Source organism: Castanea sativa, chromosome 9 (assembly GCF_040712315.1).
Source record: "Castanea sativa cultivar Marrone di Chiusa Pesio chromosome 9, ASM4071231v1".
NCBI classification, from domain to species: domain Eukaryota; kingdom Viridiplantae; phylum Streptophyta; class Magnoliopsida; order Fagales; family Fagaceae; genus Castanea; species Castanea sativa.
The window spans coordinates 36,124,040-36,136,651 of record NC_134021.1 but is presented as its reverse complement, the minus strand read 5'-3'; the positions used below and the strand labels follow the sequence as shown (position 1 = coordinate 36,136,651).

The 12,612-nt window shown below is 32.3% G+C and overlaps 1 protein-coding gene across 1 annotated transcript; it reads right to left on the bottom strand.

The window, feature by feature from the left end:
• Positions 1–6,847: 6,847 nt before the first annotated feature.
• LOC142611050 (3,9-dihydroxypterocarpan 6A-monooxygenase-like) lies at positions 6,848–8,950 on the bottom strand. The gene is made up of 2 exons (XM_075783063.1): positions 8,051–8,950; positions 6,848–7,821 (listed from the first exon to the last, which is right to left on the bottom strand). Exons 1-2 carry the CDS (start codon positions 8,945–8,947, stop codon positions 7,183–7,185), a joined length of 1,536 nt encoding a protein of 511 aa, XP_075639178.1. The 5' UTR covers positions 8,948–8,950; the 3' UTR covers positions 6,848–7,182.
• Positions 8,951–12,612: the final 3,662 nt, after the last annotated feature.

Below are 12,612 nucleotides of genomic sequence, written 5' to 3'. Positions count from 1 at the left end.
CTATTGTAATGTTTTATATTTGATATACAACTAAACTTTATAAGTTTCCAATTTATTATTCAAATTTCTCATCTCTTTAGTGTCACTACAAGGGAAAAAAGTTTATTGTAATGAAAAAAATCGTTGCAATAACATTAGAGTGGTGTTGCAATAAAATTTGAAGTAATAGGTTTGTGCAACAAAAACTTTTGTTGCAATAAATTTCAAATATTTTAATGATAACTCTGATGCAATGGTATATATAGACATTCTTGCAATAAGAAATTTATTGTTTCGAATATCTTGTAGGTATAGACTATTACTTCACGAATCTTATTGCAATAGATTGCAAATAATTGACCAAAATAAGTTGGATTAAATTATTGCAATAATCTTCATTAAAATAGATAATCACATCATTTTTTCATTGCTATAGATTATGAAATGATTGATATCAGGTTATTGCAATGATATATTCGTTGATTTTTCGTATTTGCCATTGTAATAGATTGTAAAAGAATTAATATCAAATTATTGCAATGATAAATATATTGCAAAAATAATAGGTATCAATTTATTGCAACTGCTTGTGATTGAAAGGCCATAGGGTTTGGTAATGTTTATTATACTTGTAACCGCTTGTGATTGATAATAGTGGATTCTTGGGAGTGATGACCTTAAATTCACCTGGTGGGATTTTGCCTCGGTGGATTTCCCCATTCGTAAACAAATAACCCGTGTCAAATTTATTTTCTGCTGCATTTAGTTTTGTTGGTGATCTGCTTGTACTACCACGCCATTGCATGTAATTTGATCTAATTAATTAATTTGGAAAATTAATTAATTTGCAAATGGTCAATTCATTTTAACCCAATAGAGGCATCTTCTGAATCACTTGTTAAGTTGTTATTACAATTGAAGGGAACGATGAAGTTGAGTCTCATCATGTACTAGAAATCGGGATGAAATTTTCAAGTGAGGAAGAGGCTCTTAAGTTTTACAAAAAATATGTCATGTAAATAGGTTTTAAGGTAAGAAAAGGCAAGGTTCAACGGTTGGCAGATAAATCCCTTGCAATAAAATACTTTATTGTTCAAAGGAAAAGTTTCGATCAAAGAAGCAACCAACCAATATGAAAAATTTAATGAGAAAAGAAACCAGAACAGGTTGCAAGGCCATGATCCAAATTGCATTAAAAAATGAAGAGTGTTTGATCTCCCACTTTATATCCAAGCATAATCATGACCTCCAAGGTTCAAATAAATGGTATTACGTAGATTCGTGCTCTAAAATCCCAGAAGGTGATTCACTTATTCAACAAATATATAAAATTGAGATAGCAAAAGAGGCTGAAGCTGGAGCATGTGCAAGATTTTATAATATGAGTTATAGTAAGCACTTGCGTGCTAAGAAAATCAATATTATACAACTCGAAGATGCTCAGGGATTGATAAATAACCTCAAAAAATTGTAAGTGGAGGATCCATCATTATTCTACACATTTCAAGTTGATGCTAAAAGCCACATGACAAATTTCTTTTGAAGGGATAGCAGGTCGAAGATTGATTACGACTATTTTGGTGATGTTCTCATTTTGGACACAACATTAAGTTGCAAACATGTCTAGTAGTGGTACAGATGCGGGTTCACAATAACTTGGTCAAAGATCTTCATGTCAAGGATTGTTATCTTGTGGTAAAGGTACATAGTTCTTGTCAAGGAAGTTAGTTTCGTATCGTACCGGCCGGTACGATCGAAATTTTCTGTTCCAGCACCTTCACCGGTACAGGTACACTTTCATTTTGTACCGGATTTAATACCGGCCATACCGGGATAAATACCGGATTCCGACTGGTAAGTGCATTTCTGATCGAAGCAAAAATCTTTGATTTATTTGTAAACTTTTAAGAAAAGAGGGAGTTGTTTTGTAAATTTTGAGAGAGAGGAACGCTGACAAGAAGAAGTAGAAGAGGAAGAAGAAGCAATTAAAGTAAAAAGCAGCACCGAATTTGTCGCCGTTGTTGATCACCTAAGTAGCACCGGATCAGTTCACCTGTGGTCTCTTCTCTCTTTTATTCTTCTTCCTCTTTTATCTGCTCAAGACTTCCCTCTCCGGTTTTCCCTCAATTTATCAGCTCAAGACTTCAAGCCCATGTGAAAATTTGACACTAATTTGAAATGTGATGGGACTTTAGCTCTAATATTATTATTATTGTTATTATTATATTACTATTATTAATGTTAAGTAAGTTGATGGGACTTGCCACTCCAGCACTCACCCACCCATAGTCACGTTGAAGTATATATATATATTAAATAACAACAATGATACACACTAAAATATATTTTCGTTGGTTTTTTTTATTTATTTATATATGAACTTGTTGGTTTTTCTAAAGTATATATTATTATTATTGTTGTTATTGATTAGATGTGTGACATAAATTTATCATTTTAAAATTATATATATATATATATATATATATATATATATATATATATATATATATATTAGCGGTAATCTCGAAACGGTACACCGATATTAACTGGTACCCGAAATATATCGTACCGCTGACCAAACCGGTACAACCTCCGGTACGGTATTGACTTCCTTGGTTTTTGTAATATACTGTTGTACTTGAAAATTTTTTGACTTGTTTAAAATGAATCAAATGAGTCCAAATCTTCTGTTCCACTTTTCCTGTTCCACTCTATACTCCACCAATAAAAACTTGCCACGTGTCCACCAAATTAATTAAATACTACCATTAATTAATAACGGTAGCATTAATAAGTCAATAATGATAGTATTTAATTAATTAGGTGAACACGTGACAAGTTTTTATTGGTGGAGTATAGAGTGGAACAGGAAAAGTAGGACAGAAGATTTGGACTCGAATCAAATATGCAATTTATTTGTATGATAAGTCTGTGTACTGTTGTTGTGTTGAAATTGTGATTATAATCATTATTTTTATCAATGACATACTAATAATCTTTATATTTGTGATTACATTGTAGGTAAGAAACATTAGTAGAAGACAACAAGCAAGATTGTATAGTTTATTAATGTTGTATTGTTTTTATAATTACAATTTGAAAATTTTTGTGTATAGTCGCGTTTAACAAAAAGCTACAATATATGTCTATTGTAGCAGTTATAAAAATGCTGCAACATATATATATATATATATATATATATATATATATATATGTGTGTGTGTGTGTGTGTGTGTGTGTGTGTGTGTGTAATAATGTTTTTTAAAAACGTTGAAATAGATTATTTATTGCAGCGCTTTTTAGAACTGTTACATTGGATTTTGAATAAATGAATTTTGGGTTTATTGAAACATTTTTTTGACTGTTGCAAAGATAACGCTTCAAAAGTAAAAATGTATTGCGGTGTTTCTATTAAACGTTGCAATAGGGATATTGCTGTGGTTTTGTTGCAGCAGTTAGAAAAGTGTTGCACAAGAAAACGTTGCATAACATTTTGTAGCGTTTTTTTGGAAGATCATTAGGCCCAACAGGCTAGTGAAAGAATCAGACAGCCATACCTCCTTTATTTATGCGTAGTCATTAGGGAAACCTTAAGGCTTCACCCTTTAGGATCTTTTATCATGTTGAAGGTTGCAAGGTGAATGGTTCACTTGTTAAGGCCAAATCTCATGTGCGAATTAATGTCTATGCCATCATTTGAGACCAAGAACTTTGGACTGACCTAGATGAGTTCATACCAGAGAGGTTTCTGGAAAGCTCATATGAAAAAATTAGTGATCATGAGCATCAGATCGGTACATTCCATTTGGTAGCGGAAGGAGAGGATTCCTTGGGGCATCTATTGCTATGTTGATGATCCACCCAATAGTTGTAGGCTTCGTCCAATGATTAGATTGGAAAGCGAGGATAGAGAGAATGTTGATTTAAGCCAAGGGTCTAGGTTTGCTGCTGAAATGGAAAAACCAATTGTTTGTTACCCCATTACACACCTTAATTAATCCTATCTAGTGGTTATTGGTGTTGGATTAATGGGACTCGTGTTTGAGGATAATAATGTACATAATGTAAGAGCAGCAATAATGTACATAATTCCTCGGTGATGTGTGATTACTTTGCAATTTCATTTAAAATAATCTTTATGTTTTGTAATGCCTATATATAATACTAATTTTGTTTGTATAATATTTATGTTTTTCAACAACATTTTTGAATGCTTTGAAGCTCAGTCTTTGTAATTTATATTTTATATAAATTTCAGCGCTTCAGAATTGCTTTGTTGATTTAGATTTTTTTATACTAGAACTGCCTAGTTTTTTCATCATTTCTAGGAGACTATAACATATTATAATATTTACTATGAAAAAAGCAGACTTATTTTTAAACTAATTAAATTATTTTGAAATTTATAAATAATAATTTAAAGCATAATATACTTCTATATGCTCAACCTCTTCATTCTCACAACCAAATACCATAACTCTAATCTCAAACATCCATTTCATTTTCTCAACAAAAAGTAATCATTTGTTGATATTATCATTAAAAAAGAACATGATGAAACAAAGGAAAATTCCCTTAAAAAACTGCATTTATCAAGATTTAGTTACCTCTAGTTGGACTTCCATATCCTAAACAAAAATGAACATGGGTAAAATATTCACCCACACACACTCAACTATAGCGTTGTACAAATGTCACACACTTGTTTATTTATATAAACAACATCCTTGTTGCCAAGGCCAAAAAATCCAATGGAATGCTGTTGTTTAATGCGGTGAGAATCCGAGTATGACAATCAGTATTGTCATATGTGGTGTTGGTGCTACTCAATATGACGTTGGTTCCATCCAATATAATGTAAGCATTGTCACACGTGAGCTTGGTACCATCTATTGTGATACTCATTAATTAAATCCTATATTTATAGACTTATAAATGAGTTCAGCTCACAAACTTAATTTAAAAGAGAGGATTATTAAAAGAAATGTAATCCTCTGATTGACTCAGAGCACAAAACCATGATCACTAGTTCTAGTGGCATGTTGTAGTAATTCCTATTTTTCATTTGGTGAAATCCTTTCTCTTTTCGTACATTCCTTCAAATCACCACTTTTGTATGTTAGGTCACATAAGTTGCACGTGACATGGTCCGTCCAAGTTTACAACCCAATTGATAGTAAGGCGCAAAGTGAAACATGAGTTATACTTTAGAGTGGTAATCGTGCATTCTGAAAGTTCTGGGCAGTAAGTGTAAATGAGGGTATAATTTAAGGTAGCAAGGTATAATTTCCCGAACAAAGTATTTACAAATAGTTAAGGAAACTGCATGAAATTTATTTGTGTATACCTTCTTCTTCAACTGCATAAATTGTTCTTCATTATATTGTATTGACCATCTTCTAATTTTCCAAATAAACTAAAACCCAACAATAACACAAAATAAAATAAAATAAATTATAATATGTTTCCCCCCAAGTCAAGTCAGTAATAAACACCATTCATTAAGAGCATTAAACATTGTAAATAAAATGATAAAACAAATATTTGCACCAAGGAACATAGACGAATTAATTAAGGATAAGATAGTGGGGGTACAAACCTCTAGTAGGAGATCTTTAACGCACTTGATTTAGCGCTCTTTCTACGGTCAATTGTCAAGTTGTATTTTTTTCACCATTAAAGACATGTCAATGCTTTTTTATAAACAATATATTTTGTTTTTGATTCTTCATTGATTTCTAGGTTTAGTCATAAACACTTAAAATTAAAACAGATGAATATGTAAAGATAGATTGATATGTAAAGTTAAAACCATCTAAGATGAATATATATATATATATATATATATATATATATATATATATATATATATATATATATATATATATTTGTAATTCATTGGTTTTATTGTTTAGTTATAAACATTTCCATCAAAGTAGATGAATATATAAAGAAAATATTATATACAATGTTAAAGCTGCCCAAGATGCCTATGTATAGACAATATTTTTGTTTTTTTTTATTATTCATTGATTTTATTGTTTAGTTATAAACATTTCAACTAAAGTAAATGAATATGTAAATGCAAAGTTATATGTAAATAAAAATTACCCACGATGAATATATAAAATGAATCTATTTATATGTTTAATATTGTCAAAAAATTTAGGTAAAAATTAAATAAAAAAAAGAATGATAATGTGACTAATGACATGACCGATTAGGTAGAACAATAGGAGCATAATAATATTAAATGTTACAACCATTTTAATATATTATATATAGATGAAATTTTGTCTTCAACCTCTAATACACACCAAACGCATGGGATTTTTATTAGACCCCTTACAGGGACCAAATCTTAAAACTCATGTGATGTTTATCAAATCTCTCCTAGGGATTTCTCACTCAAAAATCAAGGGATTTTCACAAAAATCCTTCTAAGGGCATTTTCATAAAAATACTCATGAGATTTTCCCAAAAACCCTTATGGGAACTCTTTCATCAAAATCATGGGATTTCCATAAAAACCCTTCAAGGAATTTTTCATTAAAAACCCATGACAAAATCATGGAATTTTTTCACAAAAAACTCACGAGATTTTTATTCAAACCCTTCTAGAGACTTTTTCATTAAAAACCCTTGACATGTTTATCATTAAATAACCCTTTTAAAAAATGAATGTTTTCAAATGATGGTTGGCCGACGGCTTACATCCATTAGGCCCTTGTGGCCTATGGTTTTCAAATAATGGTTGGAAACACATGAACTGAAGTGACAAAAAATTTTCAAGAACGAAATTAAAATTGCGTGAATTTTTTAGGAACAATATTTTAGCAATAGATAAGAGGATAATTGGACTGTCCTTCCACGGAATTATGAAACTTACATTGTTCATCATAAGATTTGGAAATTAAAATGCAGAACAAATCCATTTTGAATGGTACCATTACTAGGTAGATCATTCTCTCTAACTAGCTTTACACACGCACGCACACAAAACTATGCTTTATTGTTGTGTGCAGGCCCCGCAATCTGGCTTGCTATAACTGAAATACTAATGGCACATGGGAGTATTTGGCATTCAATGACATAACATTTTACTCTCACACGAAGAAACAATTAAAAATCATTATTAAGTGCAGCCTTGGCCTTGCAAACTTGAACCAAATAATTATTAGAAGTCGAAACCACAATTATAAATCAAATTGGTGGAAATTGTTTGAGCCTAGCCACAGGGACACAAACTAGAGGATGAGCCCGAGGAAGGGTTATCCCAGGTCCCTCTTCCATGTCCACAGTACCATCTCCTTCATCTCCAACTTTCCATTCAAAGCACTGAATCATTGCAGCCAGTGTGGTATGAACAACCTTCAATGCTAGCGTTGCACCAGGACAACTTCTTCTTCCACTCCCAAATGGTATAAAATGGAAGTGTTGCCCCCTCACATCCAATTGGCTATTCCCACTACCCTCTTCAATAAGAAACCTCTCCGGTGAGAACTCAAGTGGGTTCTCCCAGTGGTTTGAGTCCCTTCCAATAGCCCACACATTTACATAAACCCGGGTTTTTGATGGGATATCAAAGCCAGCAATGTTACAATCTTCAGTACACTCCCTCGCAATTAAGGGGCCAGTTGGGTGAAGCCTCAGTATTTCTTTCACTATAGCCTGCATGTAGGGAAGTTTAACTATATCCGACTCCTCTACTATTTTGTTTTCCCCAATAACCATATCAATCTCCTGCCTTGCTTTAGCCATCACTTTTGGGTGATTAATTAGCTCTGAGAGTCCCCATTCTGTTGTCACAGCTGATGTGTCTGTCCCAGCTCCAAACATATTCTGCATCACAGGTATGTATAAGCGTGTATATCTAATATTTTTAAATGATGTGAATTTTTTTTAGAGATAGTTTCAATGTATGATGAGGAGAAATTTTATTAGTTAAACTAACTCGAATTCACGATTTAACAATTTGTATAAAGGTGAAATAAATTCTTCCAATTTTAAGTGACATGGAGAAGATAAAGCAAAGAAAATTTTATGATAATGAAAGCAAAGAAAATTTTACCATAATGAAGGCCTTGATGTTTTCTCTGGTCATTCTGATCTCTGAGTTTTCATCTTCGTATATATCAAGTAAAATATCAAGTGCATCTTTTATTCCATCACCCATCTCCTTCTTCCTTGCCTCTTCGTGTTCGTTCATTATCTTCTCCATCATAGTGTCAAATCTATCGCGAACATCCTTAAGCCTTTTCCCAAATCCTTGCAAATCCAAATTCTTGCAAAACCATATCATTTCCGACACATTACCCTTACCAGCAAGCTCACACATTTCTTTCACTATCTTCCTCACTTTGTCAGCATCGTCTTCATTTTTCGAAAACCTTTTTCTTAGTGCCATCCTTGATATCATGTTATTCGTTAACGTTATAAGCTCTGCTCCTACATCAACTGCCTCATTGGCCTTCGCTTTTTTATATAATAGATGTAGAAACTGCTTTAGTTCGTCACACCTGACCGGTAAGTGATGCTCAAGTGTTTGACCGCCTAGAAGTTCGGTCATGCAAAGCTTTTTCATGAACTTCCAGTGAGGTCCATAGGGTGCCAAAGCGAAATCCGCGGTGCCATATGAAAGGTAGTCTGCGTTAGTCATTTTGGGGCGGTCCAAGAAACTAGTTTCATGGGTTTTTAGGAATTCTCTTGCTATTTCCGGCGAGGAAACAATCACACAACGTTTGGAGCCAAAGAGTAGGTATATTAAAGGTCCATATTGGTTCGAAAGCTTGTGAAAAGCTTGGTGAGGGATTCGGTTAAGGAGGTGGAGGTGTCCAATGATCGGTAGTGCTCGTGGGCTCGGTGGAAGGCGAACTTTGGTTTTAGTTTTGGTGAGGAAGGTTCGGACCAAAATGATAGATGCTAGCAAGATAAGAAGAAGTATAAGATTTTCTTGCAAATCAGCCATGGTTTGAAAATTTGCTTGTGTTAAATCTGGCTTAAAGGCTCTTATTTATAATAGAAAAGATAGAAGGGTTTGTTTCTTTAACTTAATTTTTAAGTTAATTATTGTTACACACACTAAATTATATATTGTTATACACACAATAATTGAAATTGTATTTTCAAAACATGAATTCAATTATAATTATGAAATTATGAAATTGTGTTTTCAAAACAAGTTTTTTAAATTTAACTAAGGTTTGTGTTTTGTACCCATAATGTGTAACCATCACAACTTTAATTATTAATTAATATTGTGGGGACAAATAGGATGATAACATTTATGACAAGTTTCGATTTGGACTTCTTATAATTATTAGAACTTTATTATCACTAGATATGTCTTTAGAAAAAAAAATCAATTCATAAACAAATGGACGTATCAGAAAGTAATGGATACCTAACCTATATGTTGAGTGTTGAAAATTCTATACATAAAATATTTTCTATAGCTTCATAGCTTGATGATGAAATCAGTGATGATGATTATTGCTATTATTGTTGTCTTGGCAAATGAATGAGATGATTGCGATAACTATAATGTAGAGCATGCATGCGAGTAGCCACTTGCAGGGGTCATTAGGAAATAATCTAATTAATCATGAATATATCATAGGAAATAACTAATCTATAACCCCTGTTGTCATGCAGCTCTTGTTACAATAAAAGAAACTAAAATAAAAAAGAAGATTGAGATAAGATGCAACTTTTGTATCATATATACTACGTATAATCTCATTTATATGCATCAATACATTTTAAAATATACAATTAAATAGATTTTATAATTCCTACATAAGTTAAATATGATCATTATAATATTTTGTTAACTTCTAAAATGTCCAGTAAGAATATTCATTAGTAGAAATGCAAATTGTTCATGCTTGTATATTTTATTCTAAGAAAAGAAATATTGTTTTACTTCTTAACTTAATTTTTATTATTATGATACAATAATTACTTTAAGAGCAAAAAAACTTGAGGCCTAAGCCCACTTAGAATAGTAAGGCCCGTACCTTATAATTAATCCCAAACAGATAGAATTTGTGTAGAGAGTGGGTAAACTAGTTTGGTAATGGATTAATTAAGCCGTGGCCTAGGACCGAGGACTCAAATAAAAGGTGGAAGAATTGGAATGGAAGTGTTCTTAGTATTAATGCTCTCCTCGGGTTACGCCGAAGAGCAGTTCTTATACAAAGATCTAAACTAGCTTTTTTCTCTCCTTTCTCTCTTCAGTTACTTTGTTCTAATCTCCTTTTTTTCCTCTCCCTTTTGCTAGTAGACTTTCTCTACTATATACTCATTTCTTCTTCGCATCCTAGCCCTCCACCTGTAATCATTCAGGTTTTCCTTATGACACTTGTCTTGTCAAACTTTTGCTGAAGGTGATAGAAGGAGCTGTTTAGCTATGAATCCACTGTTCAGGTATCATTTCCTCATTAATCCAGTTGATAAGGTTGTTGCCAGTCATTCAATGCGGAGGAAGGGAATTAGCTTTTGCAAGAAATGTATCCTAGCTGCCTAAACCCTCTTAGAGAAGTCCACCTCTTCCACTCAGGCACCTTATGAGATACTGTGCATTTTCTCCTCCTCGGCTCGGGCAAGGGCATGATCTCAAGTTCTCAGATGATTCATAAAGGAGTTGATGAAGGTCATTCTGTTCATAGTTTTCCTCGGTCCTCGAGCCTCCACAATTACAATTTATTTTTTTTTAGAAAGATTTTATTCTTGAATTATAATCAATATTCACTCTTTCAATTGATAATTACAGTTCTTAAAAAATAAAAAGTAGTTGTCTAGTTGTCTTAAAATAAATAAAAATTTTAAAACTAAAAATTCAGTACGCTATAGAATTCCTATATTTAAAAAAGTAATAATTCTTATTGAAATTGGTGTCACATTTAATATAAAACTAACAAAATCCTCGATTATTGCAATGAGTGATGAATAATTGCACCAAAATTAAGAAGTTGATTTGACACATGACACATAATTAAACTTCAATTTTGGAATCTAATTAGATTTTCTCTTAGATCTCTCTCTCTCTCTCTCTCTCTCTCTCTCTCTCTCTCTCTATATATATATATATATATATATATATACATATGGATGATGCTAGCAATGGTGACATCAAATGACGTTAGCAGGGAGTAGTGTGGTGTGTGTATACAGAAAGGCCGAAACTTTTGACGATGCTATGATACCATGTTAGAAATACTGAATGATTGTATTGTATTACTTAAGTAATAACATATATGATAGTGCATTTATATAGGAAGCAAGTATATGTGTTGTACAAGTATGTGTATTAAGCAAGACAAATAAAGTGGGCCTAAATCCCACAAGCCTATTACATGCTAACTGCCTCCCTCAACAGCGATTGACCATGATCCATGACAACATGGGTCAATGGATCACAAAGCAAAGATTAAAAACCTAATCAAAGTATGCCTGCTATAATACCGCTTGTTGGGTTATAGATTGATCACAAGTAATTAATTCAATTACCCAAATTGATTACTTAGGTCAAATTACATGCAATATCATGGAGGTATGAAAAAATTACTGAATAATCTAGCATGCAACACAAAGTAAATTAACATGGTGATTTGCTAATTAATGGGGAAAACCTATCATAAGGCAAAAGCTCCAAGGGGTGATTTTTAGGTTACCACCTCTAAGAATCACTAATCAAAATCAAAAGATTACAAGTACAAGGAATCTTACATCCCAACCCTAGTCTATCCCAAAGTACCTACCTACGGGAGAATCTTTACGCTAATCCCTAATTGGTCTTAATTTTGTAGAAATTTCTTTCTTTTGCACAGATCCCAGTACGTGACTAACTCCCAACAACTTGAAAACTTGTTGTTGGATGCAAAGTTCTTCAATACACTTGAAGAGAAGGAAACACTTGGTTACAAAACTCCAAGGCGCATAAGAACACTGTAGCTTCACACTAAATGTATAGATTCTCTATTTGAGTCTCTGTATATGATAACGGCTATAAAATAATAATTTTATATCATCTAGAGTTTAGTGAACGAAACCCTAGAAGTCCAAGTCATCATGGGTCGCAAATCCAATCTGGAATTTTTGAATCTGCAAAACTTGATAGATCGAGTAGTATCAAGCTTGTGCCAAGGTTCATTAAATCTCGATAGCAGCTTATATTGAGCTTGTGTCGAGTTTGTTTTAAGGTTCACTTTTTCTGTTTTTCACACTTGTTTCTTTGTGTAATCTTTATATCTTCAATAATACCACTTATTTTGTTTGTAAGACATACTTCATAATATTCTAGAATCCATTTAAAACTATTCAAATACAAATAAAATGTGTTTTGTCCAAAGAAATACCAACTAATGAAAAATATGACCCTAACTGTTTGGCTTAAACAATATTACTCTTTTCCCTTTCCCAATGTAAACTGTTACATTGAATAAATAAAGTTCTCTCTATCGTTTTCATTTAATAAACACGTCCGTTTCATTGAATTTGCTTTAACTAAATTATATTTCTAATCATGTCTTCGTAAAGATAGAATGCTTAAATTATTTTAATAAAATACTCCCTGTATACATTATTTTTCATAAATAGGTTAACATAGTTGGATATTACTTTCAGGTTGTT